This window comes from Macrobrachium nipponense, chromosome 18 (genome assembly GCF_015104395.2).
Source record: "Macrobrachium nipponense isolate FS-2020 chromosome 18, ASM1510439v2, whole genome shotgun sequence".
NCBI lineage: Eukaryota > Metazoa > Arthropoda > Malacostraca > Decapoda > Palaemonidae > Macrobrachium > Macrobrachium nipponense.
The window spans coordinates 75,721,598-75,746,230 of record NC_087211.1 but is presented as its reverse complement, the minus strand read 5'-3'; the positions used below and the strand labels follow the sequence as shown (position 1 = coordinate 75,746,230).

Genomic DNA, 24,633 nt, shown 5'->3' with positions numbered 1-24,633 from the left:
AATAAAATTAAGGTATTTACTGGGATATTTAATTACCTTATTTTATACATTAAATAAAACATTTATGTACATAAATCTCCATAGATACCATAGGGAGGACTCAAATGCAACTCCAAAGAATATTTAAGACACTAAAAAATACTAGCAATTTTTATAAAGATTCTTATTGTTTTTACAATACCAGTTATAAAACACCAAAATGACAACCAATGATTCTAAAGAAAGCACTGAATCCTCACTATGGGAAGTTTTCGTTCACAGTACTACTGTTAATAACAGTACCTATTAACTTGGAACTGGAATTCAAATGCTATGTGAACTCCAGACTTTCCCTAAAAATTTATGGATTGCAGTTAATTGAAAAAAAAAAAAAAAAAAAAAATCTAGTTAGCAACAGCCTTCTTTGTAGCTGCAAAAGTTGCCATCCTTTCCTCAAGGACAGGTCTGAAGTGTCTAATGAGTCCCTGAACAGGCCATGCAGCACCATCACCCAATGCACAGATAGTGTGACCTTCAATCTGTTTTGAAACTTCCCAAAGTGCATCAATTTCCTCTGGACTGGCATCACCTTTCACTGGAAATAGAACAGACAAGTCAGTATTTGCAATAGAAACCAAATCCTGCCTCAAATGATAGCTTATTAAAAAGATTTTCAAAGCAGCAGTAAGAAAAAAATTACATATTAAATAATGACTGCAATGTGGGAAAATTGAAAAACCAGTATAACTTATTTACTAAAACCAGTTTATGAAACAGAAAAATTTGGAAAAGTTATGTATTTTTCATAACTAACAAACCTGAGGTCTTAACATTAGGATAAATAATCTAGCACTAGGAAAGTTAAAAGATTGTGCATGCAAGGGACTATTAGCATCTGTGCTTGGTCATGAGTAATGTGGAGACACCCACATACCCATTTAACCTGTGACCATGTTATAGACTGAATTTCAAACATCACTGCTAAGCGAAATACCTTGCCATTAGAACAAAAAAAATATGACAAGAAATTTGGTCCAAAAACAGATTACCCCAATCAGTATGATATAAATTTTTACACATCCCTTACAATGAGGTGAAATATCTGCATTTCAAATTGCAAGTTACAGCTACATAATGAACAATTGTGCACCACTGACTACTTCGTCACCAAGAGTCTGACCATTTCCACCTGATGCTAAGGATTACTCTACATAAATGGCAATAGTGTGTATCCCTGAAGAAACAAATACTAATATGTAATACGTAAATGAAGATCATATTGGAAACCTACACTGTTTAATTGATCATCTGATAACTAATTCATTTCAGCATTTACCCTCCTTCAGCCCCCACAAAAGCATTAACAGTGCAGTTCATCAAGTACTCCAGTATTATATTACTTGCATTAATAAAACCGTGCAGCAAAGGGCAATTCTCTCTCAAACCTAAAATTTTATAAAAACCTTTCATTGCATGAAACATGTACGTACTGCACTTACCAAATCTGGTCATGATCTTAAACATCCAGCTTACACCTTCTCGGCAGGGTGTGCACTGCCCACAAGACTCATGTTTGTAAAATTCAATCAATCTAGCAATTGCTTTCACAATGTCTGTCTGCTTGTTCATCACAATTACGGCAGCTGTTCCAAGTGATGTCTGGCATGCTACCAAGCCATCAAAATCCATGAGCGCCTCTTCACACACACTGAAAAAAATAATGTTCAATCACAAAAAAAAATAATAATAATATTGATTGGAATGGCATGCTCATACATAAGTATCTGGATATATCTTCTGCAGTATTTGCAACCTTGTCATCAAACATTTTTTTCTTTAATATTTGTTGAGACTTACTGCTTAGGGATTACGGGTGTTGAAGAACCACCAGGAATTACACCAAGAAGGTTGTCCCAACCTCCAATCACACCACCAGCATGACGTTCAATTAATTCTTTTAAAGGAATCGACATTTCTTCTTCCACTGTGCAGGGGGTGTTCACATGGCCAGAAATGTTGAAGAGCTTTGTTCCACTATTACGTGTGCGACCTAATCCAACAAACCAACTTCCACCTCGACGGCAGATGGTCTGAGGAAAAAATTAAAAAAGATGGGAGCTTGGGTCACCTTCATTCATTTCAATTAGCATTAAAAAAAATTCTACATGGAGAGGTTATAACTTTGTTGGTTATTTACATTTTGAAAAAAGTACATGCCAGTAAAAGTTGTTCACATAATTGAAATTGTATTTACTTCTTGTAATACCCCTGTAACAATGGAAATCCAAATAATACTGAGAAACAGTACTTTCAACAAAGATTCATTTTTAAAAAAATAATGAAAATAAGCATACAAACAAAGATTACACTTTCAGAATATGATGCAATATATTAAAATAAATACAGTACTAAAATATAAATCCATAAATCATTATTATAATGCCATCAAAGCACATCTCAAACCTCTTCAAATAACTCAATTCCAGTACATACAAAAAATAATGGCAAAAAATACATGTGTTAAACAAACACAACATACACATGTGTAAACAACTCCTTTGGGACAATGAATATATCATAGGAAGGGTTATATGTCAAGCGATAATGATGTAATGCTTCAACAATGTTGCTGTGTCTAAGAAATCTCTTAGGCGGTAAAGACTTACATTATGCATTTTTATTTTTCCAAGTATGTAATGGTGTTTTTATAATATTTTCTAAAAGATGTGACTCTTGTTCTTCCTCAGAAGTTTTGAACAAGTCACATGATAAGGGAATATTTTTACATATAGCTATGACTTTGGTCATAACAGACTATAATATGGGGATAATTAATATGAGGAGTATGACATTTCATGGGGATGATTAGTATGTGGAGAGGTTTAATTTATCATTTACTTATTTGCCAGAAGTAAAGACAGTCATGCCCTTAACTTATTTAATTCATTTCTTTTTTATTTTTATAATGTTAAATTTGAAAATAAAACTTGTATTTTTGGTAGTTCACGAGTCTGTTTCAGCCTTCGTTAATTGATACTGTAACTAATAATAGAGGAGATGCTGAGTGGTGACTTTTCAAAATATAGGCATCATGTTTTCTTTAATCTTTGAGGCTTCTTAATGGAAGCTAAAGAAGAATAGCTAAGAGTGGCGGTCAATGTTACTATTTTTTCTCCTTTAGGTTCAGAGGCAAGACTCAGGGAGCCTTGTTAGATATATAAGAACAGATTACATTGTGTATAAACATTACCACCTTATCAAGGAAGGATTCAGTTGTAACTTTCAATTAAGACTTAACTAAGGGGGTCACCTGGGAAACCTTAAAGTACTCGCTACATATCTAAGCTATAAGCAGTCTAATGTATACTTACTGGTGCGACAGCTACAGTTTCAACATTGGCAACAGTTGTGGGGCAACCAAAGACTCCCACATCAGCTGGGAAAGGGGGCTTTAGGCGTGGCTTTCCCTGCTTGCCTTCAAGAGATTCAATAAGTGCGGTTTCTTCTCCACAAATGTAGGCTCCAGCACCTCGGTGCATGAAGACATCAAAATCATATCCAGAACCACATGCATTCTTTCCAATTAGACCAGCTTTGTATGCCTTTAAATAAAAATCGCATAGCATTCGATTAGCAAATGTAGACAAAACATATCAACTTGGTCTTATATGAATAAATGCAGAAAATTCAAAACATGGCTTGTCATAAATTTGGTTTATATGAATAAAAGAGGAAATTCAAAACATGGCTTGTTCTACTGACACACGGCAACTCCACACTTAAACGACACCTGCCTCATTAATAGCAACTTGCATGTTAGAAGCTTCATTATAAAATTCTCCTCTGATATAGATGTAAGCTGCTCTGGCTCCCATGGCACGGCCAGCTACCAAGCAACCTTCTACTAGTTTGTGAGGATCATGACGCATGATCTCCCTGTCTTTGCAAGTACCTGGCTCACCCTCATCAGCATTGACAACCAAATACTTTGGGCGACCATCAGATCTGTAAGATTACAAGGGAAAATCTTCACCTTTCTTCAAAATGAAAGTTTGGCAGCTTTCTAAAATGACTGAACAGTAGTTTTAGAAGAAAATAACCTAATTATTCTCTTTCAATGTCCCATGACTACAAAGGGACCTTACTTTTTATTTTTTTTTTGCACTATCTTACAAGATGACAAAAGGAGCGGATAGTACCCAGATAACCTGAGAAACATGCATGTACAGTATATAACAAAATCAATAAGTTAAGATTTCATTTGATTAACTTTATCATCAAATTGTAGGAATCAGTCCAGTTAAAAGTTTTACCTAGAGTGTATCCACTGAAAATTACCCTGTTAGTATTAACTTTTGTTACTGTCATTTCTTAACTTGTCTATGGTACTTATTGCCAACACTAATCTTGTACATTACTGTATTCTTAGATATCAAATAGGAAGTCAGCAATGAAAAATTTGTATTTCTAATCAACAAATATAAGTAAATATTTGAAAACAAAATATTAATTATTGCCAATAAAACTTTTACAGCATTTTCTCCAATTTGTGGTTTTATTCAAATTTCAAAGTTTGATACTGATCTGCTGTCATAAGTAAATATTTTGAAAATATGTGGGCACATCAGTAAGGTAAAACATTGGATATCCTTTGATACTCACGGCTTATTCATGAAGCTCCACTTCATACCAGAGGGGAAACCTGCTCCTCCCCTACCACGCAGACCAGAAGTTTTGACCTCATTGATAATCCAGTCAGAGCCCTTCTCGATGATTTCCTTCGTCTTGTACCAGTCACCGCGGCTAAGAGCCCCCTTTAACCTCCAGTCATGACGGCCATATAAATTTGTGAAGATGCGATCTTGGTCGGCTAGTGGTCCATAAGTCTTCTGTAAAATACACACATAACATTTATACTATACTTTAATAAGAAAATAATACATTATGGTACAGTTTTTCTTATACTACTGTAATAGGCATTTTTGTACATAAAATATCTCATCACATAATTGAACTGTCAAGATTCCGATGGGATACAAAAATATGAAATTAATTATGGTTCAATTTTGAAGAATCAAAAATAATATAAAAGCAAGTTACTAACATATATTTAGTTTTGCAGGATAAATTTTGGGCTATTTATAAATTGTACTTTCACATACCTTCTCAGAGTAATGTCTCTTGACAAATACAGCTGAGCTTGATCCATGATCTGAAAATATAAAAGTAGAATATAAAAGTAAAAATGCATAAACCCTGATTCTACAGTTCATTCTGTGACAAGTATTATAAGGTTTTAATGAAAACTATCCTTTTTTTTAATATTTCCTCTAGATGACAGACACCATGCAAAACACCAGCTACAGGTTTCTATAAACAGTATTGTACAATACAAAATAACAATACTAATACAATAGTAGCATAAGGGGTGTAATTATTTAGATATTCATACCACATGCAAAGCAAAGACAAACCAAAACCTAAATAAGTAACATTAGGTTTATTCCAGTTGAACTATGTGAAATAGTATTTATTGTGCACAGTAAGATAGCACATACATAAAAACTTACCTATTCTAAATATTGTTAAATCCTTGCCAGCTAAAATATTGAAATACTCTGATCAGATCCATTTTTATGATCTTGCTATAATTCAGAATATCAATTACTGAATTTTAATTTTTGACAAGGTTTAGAAACACGAAATGTGGAGGAAATGACATAACATAACAGCTGGAACAATACTTTATAGCAAATTTGTGACAATTCTTGTATCTTGTAAACATGGAATAATTGACACAATGATTGAATTAAGTAACTCAAGGCCTGGGATAGGTTCAATAATGTTTTCTGAATGTACGGTAACTAAATTTAAACACTGTACCAAGTGGGCCTGTGCTTCATGAACAATGAACTGTCAATTGAAAATCTTCCTTACAATGTATGAACTGAGCTAATAATTATTAGCATAATTCACACACTTTAAGGAATATTTTCATTAATGTTGATTATAATCAACAGTAATGAAAATATGTATTGTATTCAAGCAATTTCTTACAGCCAACTCAACTGTTTCAATTATGTCTATACTACTGTACATGAAATAAAATGTAAAAACAATAACATATGTGAATGAACACTTCCTAAATATGACAGTATTTATGGCAACCAATTCTAAAACATTTCAGATCCATTTCTTAAATAATCCTCAATTTACCAAGTTTAGGTCTTGTAAAAAAAAAAAAAAGTAATTTTGTCGAAAAATTATTTTTTCCTATATACAAACCTAGGTTGTCTAACAAAAGGATATCCGCGGAAACGCGCCGCCGCTACCGCATACAAAGAGTTCAAACTTGAATCGCTGTACCTGGGTCTGGGTAACTGCGCGGGGTGAGCCCGGGCAGCTTGGGTAGGTCATTGTGATACCATTCTTTGAGCCGTTAGAATACTTAGTCTAAACAGGACAACAACTCTTCAAAAAGGGGGGGTCCCATAACTCAACTGGAGGGGTGGATGAGGAGGGCCATTAATGCGTTAGACAACCTAGGTTTGTATATAGGAAAAAATAATTTTTCGACAAAATGTTATTGTTATGATACAATAAAGTTTGTTCATACTTACCTGGCAGATATATATATAGCTGTATTCTCCGACGTCCGACAGAATTTCAAAACTCCCGGCACACGCAGTGGGCGGACCAGGTGGTTAGTACCCATTCCCGCCGCTGGGAGGCGGATATCAGGAATCATTCCATTTTCTATTCAGATTTTCATACCACTGTCCCCTGAGGGGAGGTGGGTGGGTACTTTAATTATATATATCTGCCAGGTAAGTATGAACAAACTTTATTGTATCATAACAATAACATTTTGTTCATGAAACTTACCTGTCAGATATATATATAGCTGAATCCCACCATTGGAGGTGGGAAGGACAGAATAAAAGGATTTAGGAAACACCTCAAGTGCAGATGATTGACATCTGATTCCTACCTGTTAGCATAGCTGACTTCTTGATTACTGTCACCGAAGTCCTCTTTGCGCTTTACTAGAGTTGCCAACAAGGTAGTGACCTGTGTAGTTGGTGCGCTCTAGATGATCTGTCAACAGGGGGGGCGTGACCACAATGTGACTAGACCATACGTATTGACCATACTGTGAGGGCAACAAAGCTAAAAACCACCACCTGACCTAACCTATCGAGTTAGTCCCATAACTTCTAGGCTAAAGAAAGGGAAGGCGCCTCAAGCAACCAACCCTTCAACCATAAACCAACACCAAATTTAAAAAAGCACACTACCCCTTTTTCTAGGGAGGGTAGTATTTGTGCTGCTCCCTGCCCCCAACAACCATTTCTGCGGATATGTATGGTCCAAGCGACTCGCAGTTCTCATATGCTGTCTTCACATCCCGCAGGTAATGTGAAGCAAAACACAGAGTTGCTTCGCCAAAAAGTAGCGCTAATGATATCATTAAGTGCCATATTCTTTCGAAATGCCATTGAATTCGCAACCGCTCTTACTTCATGGGCTTTTTATTTTTCAAAAGCTTCATATCACCATCCGAGCAGGACGCATGGGCCTCCCTGATGGTGCTTCGTAAAAAGAATGCCAGTGATTTCTTCGACATAGGAAAGTCGGGTCTCTTAACAGAACACCATAAGTTCTCAGAAGGGACCCCGACAATCTTTGGTCTTTTGCATGTAAAATTTGAGAGCCCTGACAGGGCACAGGACTCTCTCTGGCTCTTGTCCGATGAACTCTGTTAACCCCCTTGATTTCAAAGGTTTTTGGCCAGGGTTAGATGGGTTCTCATTCTTCTCTAAGAAATTAGGATCCAAGGAGCACACTGCACTGTGTCCTCTGAAACCCACATCTTTACTAATTGCCTGAATTTCACTAACTCTCTTTGCCGTGGCAAGAGCAGTTAGAAAAATCGCCTTTCTAGTAGTGTCTCTCAATGAGGCAGCATGCATAGGTTCAAAGGGAGCCGACATCAAGATCTTAGAACTACATCAAGGTTCCTGATGGAACCTTTGGTTGTAGTACTTTGGTTGTCTCAAACGATCTCAAAAGATCGTGAAGATCTTTATCATTTGTCAGATCTAATCATCTGTGGCGGAAGACAGCTGACAGCATACTCTTGTATCCTTTTATTGTGGGCACTGCTAATTTGTCCACATTTCTCAAATGCAGGAGAAAACTCAGCGATTTGGTTCACAGAGGTCGTGGAGGAGGAAATACCTTTCTTCCTACACCATCTCCTGAAGACAGTCCACTTAGACTGATAAACTGCTCGAGAGGAAGCTCTTCTCGCATTGGCAATAGCCTCTGCCACTGATCTTTGAAAAACCTCTTGCTCTGGCCAACTTCTTGATAGTCTGAACGCAGTCAGACTCAGAGCGGAGAGGTTTCCGTGGTACCTCTCGAAGTGGGGCTGTTTGAGAAGATCGACTCTCTCTGGCAGGGTTCTCGGGAAGTCTACCAGAAGAGACATGACCTCCGTGAACCAATCGCTTGAGGGCCAAAAGGGGGGCGATCAGAGTCATTCTCGCCTCCTGGCGACGCCGCAAACTTCCTTGTTACCTCTCCTAAGAGTTTGAACGGGGGAAAAGGCGTACACATCCATCCCCGTCCAGTCCATAGGATGGCATCTACCGCTATTGCTTCCGGGTCGAGAACTGGAGAGCAATAAATCGGAAGCCTCTTCGTTTTCGAGGTTGCGAAGAGGTCGACTAGCGGCCGTCCCCACAACTTCCATAGCTCTTGACAAACTTCTAGATGTAGGGTCCATCTGTGGGAAGCATCTGATGTCGACGGCTTAAAAGATCCGCTCGAACATTTTGAATTCCTGAAATGAACCTTGTCAGGATCACTATGTTTCGAGCTTTCGCCCATAGAAGGATGTCTCTCGCTATCACGAACAGTGATCGAGAGTGTGTGCCCCCCCTGCTTTTTTATGTAAGCGAGAGCCGTAGTGGTTGTCCGAGTTGATCTGGACAACTCGGCCCACCAATCGTTCTTCGAAGAAACTGAAGAGCCAACCGAATAGCCTCCAATTCTTTTAAGTTTATGTGCCAGGACCTCTGTTCCCCTCTCCACAGGCCTGACACTTCTTCTTTTCCTTTCTAGTGTTGCTCCCCAGCCCACCATGGAGGCGTCTGAGAACAACACTAGGTCGGGGAGGGGCTCAAAAGCTTGAGGGACATCCCTTCCGAGAGTTTGGTCGGATCTTGCCACCACTTCAGATGATCCTTGACCGTTTTGAGATAATCAAAGTCGAGTCTAGATTCTTGTCTTTCCAGTTTTTCTGCCAAAAAAAACTGGACTGAGGCCTGAGGTGCAACCTCCCCAGGGAAACAAACTTCACCAGCGAAGAAATGGTTCCCAGCAGACTCATCCATTCCTTCGCCGAGCATGTTTCTTTCCCTAAGAAGGCTAACACTTTCTCTAAGCATCTCTGCTGACGTTTTCCTTTGATGGAAAAGCTTGAAAAGCCGCTGAAATCCATCTGGAATCCCCAGATACACGAGGACTGCCGTGGGGATCAGATGGGACTTTTTCGTAATTTACTATAAGGCCCAGGGCCTTAGTCAGCTGTAATGTCGTCTGAAGGTCCTCCAGGCACCTTGACTTCGAAGGCGACTTGATTAGCCAGTCGTCCAGGTAGAGCCAGACTCTTATTTTCGATAGGTGAAGCCATTTCGCCACATCCGCATGAGGAAAGTAAAAACCATCGGCGCCGTACTCAGACCGAAGCACAGAGCCCTGAACTGGAAGACCTGCCCTTTTAAGACGAACCTCAGGAACTTCCTTGATTGGGGATGGATCGGGACGTGGAAATAAGCGTCTTGAAGGTCAATGACACCATCCAATCCCCTGGTCTCAAGGCCCCTAGCACAGAACTGAGAAGTTTTCCATCCTGAATTTTTCTTTTCTTTACAAAAATGTTCAGGTCTGCTGACGTCTAGGACAGGTCTCCATCCCCCAGACTGCTTCGGAACCAGGAATAACCTGTTGTAGAAGCCTGGGGAATCCAGCATCAGAACTTCCTCTACGGCCTTCTTTTCCAACATTTGATCTAGAAGGTCGAGTAAGATCTGTTGCTTCTCTGACTGGTATGCGGGCGACAGGTCTATCGGCTTCGTGCTCAAAAGGAGGCGCAGAGAGGAAAGGGATCTTGTATCCTCTCTCGATCACATCTAGGGTCCAGGTGTCCGCCCCTATCGTCCTCCATGCCTGAGCAAATAAGGTGGAGTCTCGCACCTACCAGGGGCCTGAAGGCAGAAACGTCAATGTTTTTTTTTCCCTTCGTTGGTGAAGAGATCTTACTCTGAAGGACCCCCTTCCTCTCGAGGAACCTCTAGAGGAAGGTGCTCCACGAAAGGGCTTAAATTTCTTCTTGGGTGCTGGAAGCTGTTGAAGTAGAAGCCTGAGGAGTAGGTCGTCTTGAAGATTGAGTCAAGAGGTCCCTTGTTGCTTTTTCTTGCAAATTTACCGACAGATCCTTAATCATGGACTGCGGAAATAGGTGCTAGAGAAGGGGGCGAATAATAACTCCGCTTTCTGAGCGGGAGAAACTGCTTTCGCCGTAAAGCTACAATAGAGAGCTCTCTTTTTTAGCAGACCTGTAGCAAAATGAGATGCTAACTCATCAGAGCCATCCCTTACTGCTCTATCCATACAAGCTAGTACACTCGAAAGCTCTTCCAGCGAAATTGAGTCTTGACTCCTCGATTGTACATCCAGAGCCCCGAGGCACCAATCTAAAAAGTTAAAACACTCTATCGTCTATATAACCCCTTGAGGTGATGATCCGTCTCCGTTCATTGTCCAGGAAACCTTAGCCGATGACAAATAAGACCTCCTTGGAGCGTCCACCAAATTGGCGAAATCTTCTTGAGAAGAAGACGGTGCTTTCAATCCTGCTTCTTCTCCTGTTTCGTACCAGATCCCGGCTCTCCCTTTCAGTCTAGATGGAGGAAGTGCAAAAGAAGTCTTCCCTTTAACCTTCCTTGAATCCATCCAATCCTGGACTCTCTTAAACGCTCTCTTCGCAGAGAGCGAAGTGGCCATCTTAACGAAGCCAGGGGCCTTCTGGCCTTCGATGAGCAAATTGTGAAGGTGGAGAGCAAGGAATTGGCGCTTGAAAATTATCTGGGAATAATTTCTTAAGTAAATCCGTCAACGTCTTATAGTCTGATCTGAGACGACGCATTTGGTTCGTCATCATCAGTAGGGCAGCGATCACTAGACGAATCCTTCTCTCGGTCATCAGCGCCTTTCAAAGATCGCGATGACTTCGACACTTTAACCTGAGAAACATCCTGACGTTTCGGACTCAACTGTTGATCGTCCTGGAAAGCGTCCCGATATGCAAGGCGCCGTGCGTTCTGAGAAGCGTCCTGCAGAGCGTCCTGATGTGAAGGACGCCGTGCGTCCTGAAGAGCGTCAGCTCGAGCGTCTTGCTGAGCGTCATGATGTGTAGGACGCCGTGCGTCCTGAACAGCGTCAGCTTGAGCGTCTTGATGTGTAGGACGCCGTGCGTCCTGAACAGCGTCAGTTGGAGCGTCTTGGCGAGCGATCCGCGCGTCTTGAAAAGCGTCTTCTCGAGTCTGGTAAGCGCTTCGTTGCTTAAGACGCCGAGCGTGATCATTAACATGCAAAGCTTGACGTTCCGATATTGATCCTTGCGCGTTCTCGGCCTTTTGACAAAGACGCTGGCCGCTTGTGCGACAACTCACGTCTCTGTCAAATTCGATCTCCTAGACGCCCTTTCATGAGGAACGTAATCACGTTCTCTAATGCGTCGGCTACTAGGAGGAGACTCAAAGGCCGAAAAACGCGGAGTAGGAGCCGGGGACTGCCTAGTTCTCTTAACAGGCAGCCACCTATCCTTCCTTCTATGACTAGTTTCTGCCTCCTTTCTCTCAAAAAAAGGAGGCTACTGTCTCTGCATTTCCCAAAGCATTTTCCTTGAAGGGGAAAGTTCTCGATCAGGAGAAGGACTCATCCTGTTCGAGGAAGATGGGCGAGGGGATGCCCTTTCCTTCAACTAGGAACAAGCTTAGAGCGACTTGGACGCTCGAAAGAGTCCTCCCCTGATGAAGTCTTGTTCCTTTTCTGTGGCGGAAAAAGCTTCAAAATCTTCAGGTGACGAATCTACATAACGATCAGAATGGACGTGAAGCGTCCTCTTCTCTGAAACCTCTCTTAAGAGGGCGACAAGGGCGACGGCCGCTTGTGCGACAACTTGCGCCCCTGCCGCTCTCCCCCTGAGAGGTCTTCCGAGCGTCCCAACCTCGGCGAGGAGAGGAAGTCTCGGAAGAAGAGAAGCACTCTTTAAGTATTCGTGCCCGTGCACGAACACCGGCAGCCTGAGATTCGTCCTCAGTTTCTGCCGAAGGGACGTCAGACCGGTCATTAGATCCCGTAACCCTCCTTCGGCTTTCGGCTTAGCCCTCTCCCTAAGGCCTGGGAGTCCGGCAGGGGCCTAGGCCTAGAGGCATTATGGGACCGATCTGACACCCCTTCCACTACACTAGATGCACTAACACTTTTATCACAATTCACATTTGACTGTAGGAGCAATCACTTTAGATTCCAAGGCGCGAATCGACTCCATGATCGTAAAATAATACGCTTCCTTTCTGCAGACACTTCCTGATTTGTTCGGAGGCAAATACAACAGCTCCGGTTGAAATTACATCTACAGGAGGATTTAATGGAGATACAATTCTACCTTGACTTCTACTCACAGAAGCACTCCTAGAGGAAGACCTCCTGATTCTATCACGCTCAAGCTTTTTCACGTAAGAATCATATGCCTTCCATTCAATTTCAGTCAATTGCTCACACTCGATGCATCTATCATTCAAACATACATACATGACCATGACATTTCGAGCACACTGAATGAGGGTCTACCGAAGCTTTCGGCAACCTCACCTTACATTCATGCACCTTACACACCCTGAAGCTAGCAGAGCTAGATCCAGACATCGTAATCAAAGAAAAGTCAAAGCCAAATCCAAATCAAATCCACTATCACGTATGCCAAGCCAACAAGCCAAATCAAAACCAAAAGTCAATCAGAATACTCAAGTTAGCACAAGAAGTTTCAAAATCCTAAGCGGAGGCCTGTAAAATGACAATTTGTCCAAAATTGCATTTTTCCTAACTATACAAACCTGAGGTCCTTTTACAATAGGAAGGTAACTACTGGCAGCTGGATAGGTCGTAAGCTTTCGAACAAGGGGTTCAGTAGTTAAAACTGCTTGTCGACAGGCGCGCGCGCGCGACTGGGAGGTAAACAAATCACTTTTGCTTTTGGCCCAAGCAAAAACTGCAGAGTGAGGGGTGGCATGAGGTGGGGCTATGTGTAAAAGGACCTCACCTTCGGTTTGTATAAGTTATGGAAAAATGCAATTTTGGACAAATTGTCATTTGTTCCGACACGGCATACAAACCTTCGGTCCTTTTACAATAGGAAGACTCACTTCTTGGTGGGAGGAATCTGAGTCTTTTGTGAACAGACTGGTGTTCGCCCAACCCTGGAAGCCTCCCTGGTCGTAAGAGCGAGGGAGGGATCCAAGCCTCTGTCCGATTGATCGGGGTGTGCACCGCAGGATCAATGGTCAGACCTCTGGACCGAGTACTAAGAGAGAGGCAAGCGTATCTCTTCGTACCAGCAATGTAAGAACTTGTTCCTGTACAGGAGCAAAGATAAAGTCATGGGTTTGACTCTTGTAGGCATCCACTTCCCCCCCTTGTAGAAGGAAGTGGTGGATATTCCTGCTCCTATCCCTAGTGAAAGGGATAGGATGGGGCTCTGTCGAGTAGCTCACCGCATCTCTCCTTATCCAGCAAGGTGATGACCGTATCCCTCTACCCACAGGTAGAGGGGTAGAAAAAGATAGGAAGAGAAGCCAGTCACTTTCTCATTCACTATCTATTCTTACAGTCACACCAGGACTCGATGCTGTTCAGCCTGCTAGGGTCTGGGTTAGCTAGACGACGTGTTGAGCAGCCACCACGGGTCCTAAGGAAAACGATCCAAGGACCTGTGGGCAATATCCAAAAGGTAGAAGGAGGTGCCGGTGGTCTGGTTATACCAGACCCCTGCCTTCAATACCTGCGCCACGGAGAAGTTTCTTACGAAACGCCACGAGGGGCCAATACTTCTGACTTCGTGAGCTCTCGGACGGGACGTACGGATGTCGTCACTACCATCAGCCTCAATACGCCCTCCCTGATGACCTCACGCAGCCAGAACGAAAGAGTGTTCTTGGATACTTCTTTCTTGGTGACCCCGGTGTTAACGAAGAGGCGTCGACACTCAGGCCTGAGGTGTCGAGTTCTCTTCAGATAGCGCCGTAGCGTCCTCCCAGGACAAAGCAGCATCTCATCCGCATCATTATCGGCATGAAGTTCCCCTACTCTCTTCGCCGATGCCAGGGCCAGCAAGAAGAGGGTCTTGTGAGTTCCCTGGGTGGGCAAGACCTTTCGAAGCTCCTCCTAAGCAAGGAGATCTCGAACGAGTTCGAGATGTCCAATCCCCTCAGTTTCAGGACGAGCGCCAAGGCGGCTCTGTATCCTTTGACTGTGGGGACTGAGAGGAGCTTCTCTCGGCGAAGAAAAAACGAGGAAATCCGCCTACCTGCCTGAAGAGTGGCTCTGAGAGGAGATAGACCCCGTCTACGACACCAACCACAGAAGACGGCCGACTTCCCCTGGTATACAGCTGCAGATGGACTGACGGACTTTCCAGCCATCTCTGTTGCTGCGCTACGAAAAAAGCCTCTCGTTCGCAAGAGGATGGTGGATAACAGCCAGCCGTGAAGACGTAGGGACTGGGACTGCTCGGTGGTACCGCTCGACGTGTGGCTGGGCGAGAAGATCGTGCCAAGGGGGAATCTCTCTCGGTTCTCCTGCGAGAAGAGCCAGCAGGTCCGGATACCAAATGGCCTGTGGCCATTTGGGAGCCACCAGGATCATCCTGAGATTCGGGGTGGTGAACCAGTTGCTCGAACTGATCACCTTGCGAATCAGGCTGAACGGGGGAAGGCATAGGCGAAGAGGTTGTCCCACGGGTGTTGAAGAGCGTCCTCTGCAGCTGGCCCATGGGTCCGGCACGGCCGAGAAGAACACCTGGAGCTTCCTGTTGTGACCGGGTGGCGACAGATCCACGACTGGTCGCCCCCACAGGTCGAAGAGCCTTTCCGCCACGTCCTGGTGTAGAGACCATTCGGTCCCTATCACCTGATCCCGACGGCTGAGCGTGTCTGCTACTACATTCCTCTTCCCTGGAATGTAGCGTGCCGACAGCTCTATTGAGTGTGCCTTGGCCCACTCGTGCACCTGCTGAGTCAACTGGTTACAACGGGAGAACACTAGGCCCCCCTGTTTGTTGACGTAGGCCACCACCGTGGTGTTTGTCGAACATCAACACCACTGAGTGTCCCATCAGGGGGAAGCTGGTCCTGGAACTCTTGGAGAGCGAGGAACGCTGCCTTGAGTTCCAGTACATTGATGTGAAGGTGCTTGTCGTTCTCGTACCACACTCCTGAAGTCAGCAACTCCTCCAGGTGTGCGCCCCATCCCTTCGGTCGATGCGTCTGAGAGCAGCTGCATGTCCGGGGGGAGTGCGCGCAGAGGCAACTCCTCTTAAGAGGTTCCTGTCGTCCAGCCCACCAGGCTAGGTCCTGCCTCACCTCCTGTGTCAGTGACAACTGGAAAAGCTTGGGGGATCCGTCGCCTGTGACCAACTCTCCTTTAGTCCTCCACTGAAGAGACCGCAGGTGAAGACGCCCGTGAGGGACTGACTTCTCGAGTGACGACAGGTGGGTCCCGATCACGACTTTGCCATCGCTGAGCTACCTGTTCTGCCGAGACAGGTACTGGTTGGCTGCCTACCCATGAATCTGCTGATCCGCGAGTCTGCGGGGAAGACTCGCCCATGCTACCGTGTCGATCAGCATACCCAGGTACTTCATCCTCTGCTTGGGCTCGAGATCGGACTTTTCGAAGTTCGCAACGATCCCCAGATCGCGACAGAACTCGAGCAGTCGATCCCTGTCCTGTAGCAACTGCGAGCGGGAGCTCGCCAGGACCAACCAATCGTCCCGAGATACCTAATCAGACGTATCCCGTGCGAATGGGCCCAAGCAGGGACACCAGAGTGAACACTCGCGTGAACACCTGTGGTGGGGCGGTTGAGAGACCGAAGCAAAGTGGCCTGAACTGGTACACCGTCCCGTCGAGGATGAAGCTGAGGTACTTTCTGGAGGATGATGAATGGTATTTGGAAATACGCATCCTTCAAGTCCACTGAAAGCATGCAATCGTTCTCCCTGATAGAGTCGAGCACTGAGCGTGCCGTCTCCATCGTGAACCGGGTCTGGCCAACAAACGGTTCAGGGGAGAGAGATCTATCACCCGGCGCCAGCCTCCCGTAGACTTTTCCACCAGGAAGAGTCGACTGTAAAAGCCCCGGTGACTGATCCGTGACGATTTCTACAGCTCTCTTGCTCAGCATGGTCTTGATCTCCTGTCCTCAATGCTACGTCCTTCGATGCCCCTGGAACGTACGCCTGCTGTTGGACCGGGTTGGAGGTGAGGGGTGACCGAGATTCGAAGGGTAATAGATTCTCTCCCTCCCGAAGGACATCTACAATCCAGGTCTCGGCGCCGTAGCGCTGCCAAGTTGCCCAATGGCTGGCCAGGCACCCCCCCACTTCCGGCAGCAGGTGAGGGGGAACGCCGTCCCTAGCTTTTGTTTCCCCCCTTTCTTCGACTTCCTCCCAGAGCCTCCACGGGAGGAGGAGGGCTGGGTAGGAGGGCTGGTTACGGCTCCCCTTGCTAGAAGTCGAAGAAGACAGAGTCATCCCAGGGGCTTCGACGCAGCTACCGTCTTAGCCACCGAGGAAGCGCTAGCCGAGCCCTTAGACTTGGCCGCAGTCCAAGGCTGCCCAGACGCCTTCGAGACTGCCTGGTGAACCAGACGGTCACTGTCGTCAGTGCGCCGTCTGTCCACCGCAGCGTCCACCATCTCTCCTGGGAAGAGAGACGTGGAACTCCGTTTAAGGTCCGTTGCGAAGTCCCAACGCCGCTTCACGCCCGGCCGCCCTGGAAACCCGAGTAAGGACAGCGTCCCTTCGTCGGAGAACCAGGTTGGCCCACAGGTTCACCGTCTGGTGGGCAAGGAAGGAGATGGCTCTTCCCCCAGACTGGCAAAGTCTCCTGAAGGCCGAGTCATCTTCGGGAGAAATTCCCCCGGAGTTGGGCTGCGACCTTAGATACTGTGAGGGACCACAGATCTAGCCAGGAGACGGCCTGGAAAGCTGCCATGGCGGTAGATTCCAGGCCGAGTGCCTCTTGCTGCGAGAACCACAGGTTCTCGGACAGGAGCTGCTGCAGAGACACACCCGGAGTCAGCCTGGCTAACTCCGGGTTCACCTGTTTGGGCGGCATCGGGTCTTCAGATGGCACGTAAAAACGCCGCTGTCGCAGCAGAGGAGGTGGAAGCAGCTTGCTCGACCTGCCAGACTTGAGCGAACCGTCTTGTCCGGAGACAAGCGATTCAACCTGGTCCAGCACTGAGTCCGCAAGCTCAGAACGCGGCAAACCCACCGTCGGTCTGGGTTCCCTCTTCGGGCCCCAGAACGACTCGAGCCAGGACGTGGGCTCGGATGGTGGGAGCGGCGATGCTTCCGCGAGGTCGTTGTGCTGACGAATCAGCGCAATAACCTCGGCAAAGTTCCTCTGGATCTCAGGAGTGACTGCTTCCTGCGGAGTCGGACCGTCCAGTCCCTCAAACAGGAGCACCTCCCGAGACCCTCCTCCCTCAAGGAGAGGAACAGCGACAGACCCCTCTCGGTCTGCTCCAACCACCTGTGCGTACGACCTGGCTGGTCCGAGAACCGTGCCTGGTACGTGCGACGACGTGGTGGGATCCTGAGGGGCGCACCCCTCACGATCACTCCTCAATACCTCGCCCCTCCCGGTGTAACCCGAGGAGGTTGAAGGTATGGAAGAGGCAGACCTGACGCTCCCTCCTCGCTCGCTGGCAGAACCAGCGGCTTGGAAGACTGCAGGCGATCGCCAACCCGCGGTGGCGATCGAGCTGCAGACCTAGTCGAGCCGTCTCACTGTGGAGAACGGCTGGACCGAGAACAGCGGCTCCGGTCTCGTGTGTCAGAGGAGCTGGTGCTGGTCGCCGTACCCGATCGCTCTCTGTGAGAGTGACGGTCAGGTGACCGGCGAGCTCCACTGTCACGGTGAGATCGGTGCGTATCCTCACGGTGCGTCAGTTCGCTGGTACCAGCCGTGGCTGGTGCCGGCGAACGGGGGGAACCTCTTCCCAAGCCTCAAGCCCGTGGCCGGTCATGGACCGTCACGTCCGCCCACCCGGGTAACCAGCTGATCGCCGCGAGAGCGAGGAGCTGGTTGGTGGGAGAGGCGCGTAAAGCGGCTGTCAACAGTCTTCCGCTCCGTGCCGTGAACCTGACGCTGAGCGGACTCAGAGGTCTGGTTCTTGGCTGCACGGCCGCTGTTAGGCGACCGTACACTCGGTACCTCTCGCGAACGAGAGGCCGAGACGGACCCTGCTGCTGTGGCCGAACCACTGACAGCAGGTGAGGAAGTGCCGGTGTTAGCCGGCACTCCTCTGGTCCCCGTAGTCTTCTTCCTTGCGGAAGGAGAGACGGGTCCTGCCCCCGAAGGAGCAGGGTGACCAGCGGAAGAACCCCCCGTCTCACCAGAGCGAGACGGGCCCTTAGAAATTCCCGAAGGAGACTTCTTAGGGGGGGGGAGGCGACCTTCTTCTTCTTCGGCGGGGAGCCTTAGTTAAAGAAGAAGGGGAGAGGCGGCAGACGACGACGACGACGAAGAAGACGATGAAGACGACGACGACACCTTCCTCCTCTTCTTCTTCTTCTTCGTCAACCTTCTCAGGACCGACGTCAGATCTGTCATCAGAGCGGAGCCGGGGCTGCTGTTGCCGAAGCAACAGGGGCCCGGACGCACCTGTCCGAACAGATCAGCATCGGGAGCAGCGGCGCCAGGAACAGGAACAACATCAGCAGGTGCAGGCATCACAGGAACGGCAGCAGAGACAGCAGGAGCAGGTACAGGAACGGCAGCCGTGGTCAACGTCACGTCCATGGACAGCGGCTGGGCAGGTACGGCAGGTACGGCAGACTGTGTAGGCGGTCCAGATGGGCGGACCAGCGGCACAGACATCCTAGGTACCGGTGGGAGGTCCAGGGGCGAGCTCTTCGGGCACACGAAGTCGGTCGCTGGCAGCACGGCAAACCCCAGGCGGCGGCATCACACTCCCCCGAGTTACGGCGACTGGCCCCTGCACGATGTAGTGGGTGTCACAGAGACCGCGTGCTGGGTTGTACACCAGGTGAGGAGGTGAAGCGTAGCCGGTGTTGTAAGGGTCGTGGTGGTGGTCGTGACCGTTGCATGGGTGACCGCCACGAAGCCAGCGAGATGGTAGAGCAGCCCCTGGACACTCGGCACGCCCTGCAGCCCCAACGATGCCCACACCTGTCCGAGGTCATCCTTCGCGGCAACCGCACCTGAGGAGGCAAAAGTAGTGGGTGATTAGGGGGATCCTCTACCCGCTCGCGCGAGGACGAACGGATCGAGGACCCAGAGTACAACTCGACGTCAGGGGTATCCAGCGCCCTCCTCCACACTCGACAAGTCAGGAGAAGAGAAGGACCTAGAAACCCCCCCCGAAGGGGAAGGCGCGAGACGTGGAAGTTGAGCGGGCGGTAGGAAAGAAGACGAAGTGTCCGTCACCAAAGGAGTAGCGGGAGAGCTTTCGACGACTCCTTTGCAGGCCATTCGCTTCTTCCTGCCCTCATACAAAGTCCACTGCGCCCTCCGACCATTATTGCACACATCACAAGGCTCGGCTCGGGTGCATTCGCGCCCCCGACACCGAGCACACAAAATATGACAATTTGTCTAAAATTGCATTTTTCCTAACTATACAAACCTGAGGTCCTTTTACAATAGGAAGGTACTAGCGGCAGCTGGATAGGTCGTAAGCTTTCGAACAAGGGGTTCGGTAGTTAACTGCTTGTCCGACAGGCGCGCGCGCGCGACTGGGAGGTAAACAAATCACTTTTGCTTTTGGCCCAAGCAAAAACTGCAGAGTGAGGGGTGGCATGAGGTGGGGCTATGTGTAAAAGGACCTCAGGTTTGTATAGTTAGGAAAAATGCAATTTTAGACAAATTGTCATTTGTTCCGACACGGGCATACAACTTCGGTCCTTTTACAATAGGAAGACTCACTTCTTGGTGGGTGGAATCTGAGTCTTTTGTGAACAGACTGGTGTTCGCCCAACCTTGGAAGCCTCCCTGGTCGTAAGAGCGAGGGAGGGATCCAAGCCTCTGTCCGATTGATCGGGGTGTGCACCGCAGGATCAATGGTCAGACCTCTGGACCGAGTACTAAGAGAGAGCAAGCGTATCTCTTCGTTACCAGCAATGTAAGAACTTGTTCATGTACAGGAGCAAAGATAAAGTCATGGTTTTGACTCTTGTAGGCATCCACCTCCCCCCTTGTAGAAGGAAGTGGTGGATATTCTGCTCCCATCCCTCGTGAAAAGGGATAGGATGGGGCTCTGTCATATAGCTCACCGGCATCTCGTCCTTATCCAGCAGGGTGATGACCGTATCCCTCTACCCACAGGTAGAGGGGTAGAAAAAGATAGAAAGAGAAGCCAGTCACTTTCTCATTCCCTATCTATTCATACAGTCACACCAGGACTCGATGCTGTTCAGCCTGCTAGGGTCTGGGTTAGCTAGACGACGTGTTGAGCAGCCACCACGGGTCCTAAGGAAACCGATCCAAGGACCTATGGGCAATATCCAAGAGGTATAAGGAAGTTGCCGGTGGTCTGGTTGTACCAGACCCCTGCCTTCCATACCTGCGCCACGGAGAAGTTCTTACGAAACGCCAACGAGGGGCCAATACTTCTGACTTCGTGAGTTCTCGGACGGGACGTTACGGATGTCGTCACTACCATCAGCCTCATACGCCCTCCTGAAGACCTCACGCAGCCAGGACGAAAGAGTGTTCTTGATACTTCTTTCTTGGTGACCCCGTTGCTAACGAAGAGGCGTCGACACTCAGGCCCGAGGTGTCGAGTTCTCTTCAGATAGCGCCGTAGCGTCCTCCCAGGACAAAGCAGCATCTCATCCACATCATTATCTGCATGACGTTCCCGTACTCTCTTCGCCGATGCCAGGTCCAGCAAGAAGAGGGTCATTTGAGTTCCCTGGGTTGGCAAGACCTTTGGAAGCTGCTCCTAAGCAAGGAGATCTCGAACGAGTTCGAGATGTCCAATCCCGTCAGTTTCAGGACGAGCGTCAAGGTGGCTCTGTATCCTTTGACTGTGGGAACTTAGAGGAGCTTCTCTCGGCGAAGAAAAACGAGGAAATCCGCTACCTGCTGAAGAGTGGCTCTGAGAGGAGATAGGCCCCGTCTACGACACCAACCACCGAAGACGGCCGACTTCCCCTGGTACACAGCTGCAGAGGACTGACGGACGTTTCCAGCCATCTCTGTTGCTGCGCAACGAAAAAAGCTTCTCGTTCGCAAGAGAAGGTGGATAACAGCCAGCCGTGAAGTGAAGAACGTAGGGACTGGACTGCTCGGTGGGTACCGCGATCGACGTGTGGCTGGGCGAGAAGGTTGTGCCAATGGGGAATCTCTCTCGGTTCTCTTACGAGAAGAGCCAGCAGGTCCGGATACCAAATGGCCTGTGGCCATTTGGAAGCCATCAGGATCATCCTGAGATTCGGGATGACCAGTGCTCGACTGATCACCTTGCGAATCAGGCTGAACGGGGGAAAGGCATAGGCGAAGAGGTTGTCCCACGGGTGTTGAAGAGCGTCCTCTGCAGCTGCCCCTGGATCCGGCACGGCCGAGAAGAACACCTGGAGCTTCCTGTTGTGCCGGATGGCGAACAGATCCTCGACTGGTCGCCCCCACAGGTCGAAAGAGCCTTTCCGCCACGTCCTGGTGTAAGGAGACATTCGGTCCTTATCACCTGATCCCGACGGCTGAGCGTGTCTGCTACTACATTCCTTCCCTGGAATGTAGCGTGCCGACAGCTCTCATGAGTGTGCCTCGGCCCACTCGTGCACCTGCCGAGTCAACTGATACAACGGGAGAGACACTAGGCCCCCCCTGTTTGTTGACGTAAGCCACCACGTGGTGTGTCGTACATCAACACCACTGAGTGTCCCATCAAGCGGTCCTGGAACTCTTGGAGAGCGAGGAACGCTGCCTTGAGTTCCAGTACATTGATGTGAAGGTGCTTGTCGTTCTCGTACCACACTCCTGAAGTCCGCAACTCTTCCAGGTGTGCGCCCCATCCCTCGGTCGATGCGTCTGAGAGCAGCTGCATGTCCGGGGGGAGAATGCGCGGAGGCATCCTCCTAACTTAAGGGGTTCCTGTCGTCCAGTCACCTGGCTAGGTCCTGCCTCACCTCCTGTGTCAGTGACCATGGAAAGCTTGGGGGATCCGTCGCCTGTGACCAACTCTCCTTTAGTCTCCCTGAAGAGACCGCAGGTGAAGACGCCCGTTAGGGACTGGCTTCCCGAGTGACGACAGGTGTCCGATCACGACTTGCCATTGCTGAGCTACCTGTTCCTGCCGAGACAGGAACTGGTTGGCTGCCTCCCTGAATCTGCTGATCCGCGAGTCTGCGGGGAAGACTCGTCCTGCTACCGTGTCGATCAGCATACCCAGGTACTTCATCCTCTGCTTGTGCTCGAGATCGGACTTTTCGAAGTTCAGAACGATCCCCAGATCGCGACAGAACTCGAGCAGTCGATCCCTGTCCTGTAGCAACTGCGAGCGGTAGCTCGCCAGGACTAACCAATCGTCGAGATACCCCATCAGACATATCCCGTGCGAATGGCCCCAAGCAGACACCAGAGTGAACACTTGCGTGAACACCTGTGGGGCGGTTGAGAGACCGAGGCAACGTGGCCTGAGCTGGTACACCGTCCCGTCGAGGATGAAGCGGAGGTACTTTCTGAAGGACTGATGAATGGGTATTTGTAGATACGCATCCTTCAAGTCCACTGAAAGCATGAAATCGTTCTCCCTGATAGAGTCGAGCACTGAGCGTGCCGTCTCCATCGTGAACCGGGTCTGGCGAACCAACCGGTTCGGGGGAGAGAGATCTATCACTGGGCGCCAGCCTGTCGTAGACTTTTCCACCAGGAAGAGTCGGCTGTAAAAGCCCGGTGACTGATCCGTGCCGATTTCTACAGTTCTCTTGCTCAGCATGGTCTTGATCTCCTGTCTCAATGCTACGTCCTTCGATGCCCCTGGAACGTACGCCTGCTGTTGGACCGGGTTGGAGGTGAGGGGTGACCGAGATTCGAAGGTTAATAGATCTGCCTCCCGAAGGACATCCACAATCCAGGTCTCGGCGCCGTGGCGCTGCCAAGTTGCCCAATGGCTGGCCAGGCACCCCCCCACTTCCGGCAGCAGGTGAGGGGGAACGCCGTCCTTCCACTGTGAACGTCGTCTGGTTGGGGCTGATCGAGACCTGACAGGAGAGAGCCGATACCGCTCCGACTCATTCCAGTCCTCGTCGAGGTCGAAACCTCAGGAGGACCGAAGGGGTATATAAATACGATGTCCGAAGACACGTAAGTTAAGAAGAGAAACGCCTTCGTCGCAGTAGAGGAGGTGAAGGAGCTTGTTCGACCGTCCAGAACCGAGAGAGCCTTCTTGTCCGGAGACGAGAGACTACCTGGCTCAACCCAGTCGGCAAGCTCCGATCGCGGCAGACCCACCGTCGTTTGATTTGGATCCCTCGGGCCCCAAAACGACTCGAGCCGAGACGTGGCTCTGATGGTGGGAGCGGCGATCCTTCCCCGCGGTCATTGTGCTGACGAATCAGCGCCGTAACCTCGGCAAAGCTCCTCTGGATCTCGGAAGTCACAGCATCTTGCAGAGTGGGACCGTTAAGCCCTTCGAACAAGAGCATATTCCGAGAACCTTCCTCCTAAGAAGGGGGAACAGCGACAGCCCTCTCGGTCTTCCCCCATCCACTGCGCATACGTCCTCCTGGCCAGTCCAAGAACCGTGCCTGGCACGTAGGGCGCTGTGGTGGGATCATGAGGGGCGCACCCCTCACGATCACTCCTCAATACAGTAATACCTTGGGTTACGAATTTAATCCGTTCCAGAAACCTGCTTCGTAACCTAAAAAATTCGTAACCTAAATGGATTTTCCCATAAGAATGTTATAAAAAGCAAATAATGCGTTCCACCCGACCATGAATGACCATTTCAATTCATATTTTTCCATTTATTTTTTTTCACTAAGGTTGAAAATTCGTGTAGGAATTACATAAAATTATAAAATTGAAGAATGAAATTAAATATAAACACTAGATTTAATATGCATGCACAGTAAAACCTGAACTTTACCTTTGGCGAGTGTGGCTGCTGGCTTGACGGAGACGGGAGGAGGGGAAGGGTGAGGAGGAGAGGGTTAGGGCTTGGGGGGGAAATCTCCCTCCGTGAACACTTCTGGAAGACTTTCTGGTTCTTTCTCTAGAGAGCACCGTTCATACAATCACTAATTTTACGCTTACGCGACACTGTGT

At 48.1% G+C, this 24,633-nt stretch overlaps 1 protein-coding gene across 1 annotated transcript in view; it reads right to left on the bottom strand.

Annotated features, from left to right (window-relative positions):
- Positions 1 to 15: 15 nt before the first annotated feature.
- The window catches only part of LOC135197203 (NADH dehydrogenase [ubiquinone] flavoprotein 1, mitochondrial-like), a 42,926-nt gene continuing 18,308 nt past the window's right edge, over positions 16 to 24,633 (bottom strand). Inside the window, exons 2-8 of the mRNA XM_064224255.1 lie at positions 5,142 to 5,191; positions 4,642 to 4,868; positions 3,774 to 3,984; positions 3,351 to 3,581; positions 1,837 to 2,069; positions 1,479 to 1,687; positions 16 to 574 (exon numbers count right to left, since the gene is read on the bottom strand). Of these exons, the coding sequence (XP_064080325.1) occupies positions 384 to 574; positions 1,479 to 1,687; positions 1,837 to 2,069; positions 3,351 to 3,581; positions 3,774 to 3,984; positions 4,642 to 4,868; positions 5,142 to 5,191 (1,352 nt within the window). The 3' untranslated portion in view covers positions 16 to 383. The remainder of the gene's footprint in view (positions 575 to 1,478; positions 1,688 to 1,836; positions 2,070 to 3,350; positions 3,582 to 3,773; positions 3,985 to 4,641; positions 4,869 to 5,141; positions 5,192 to 24,633) is intronic.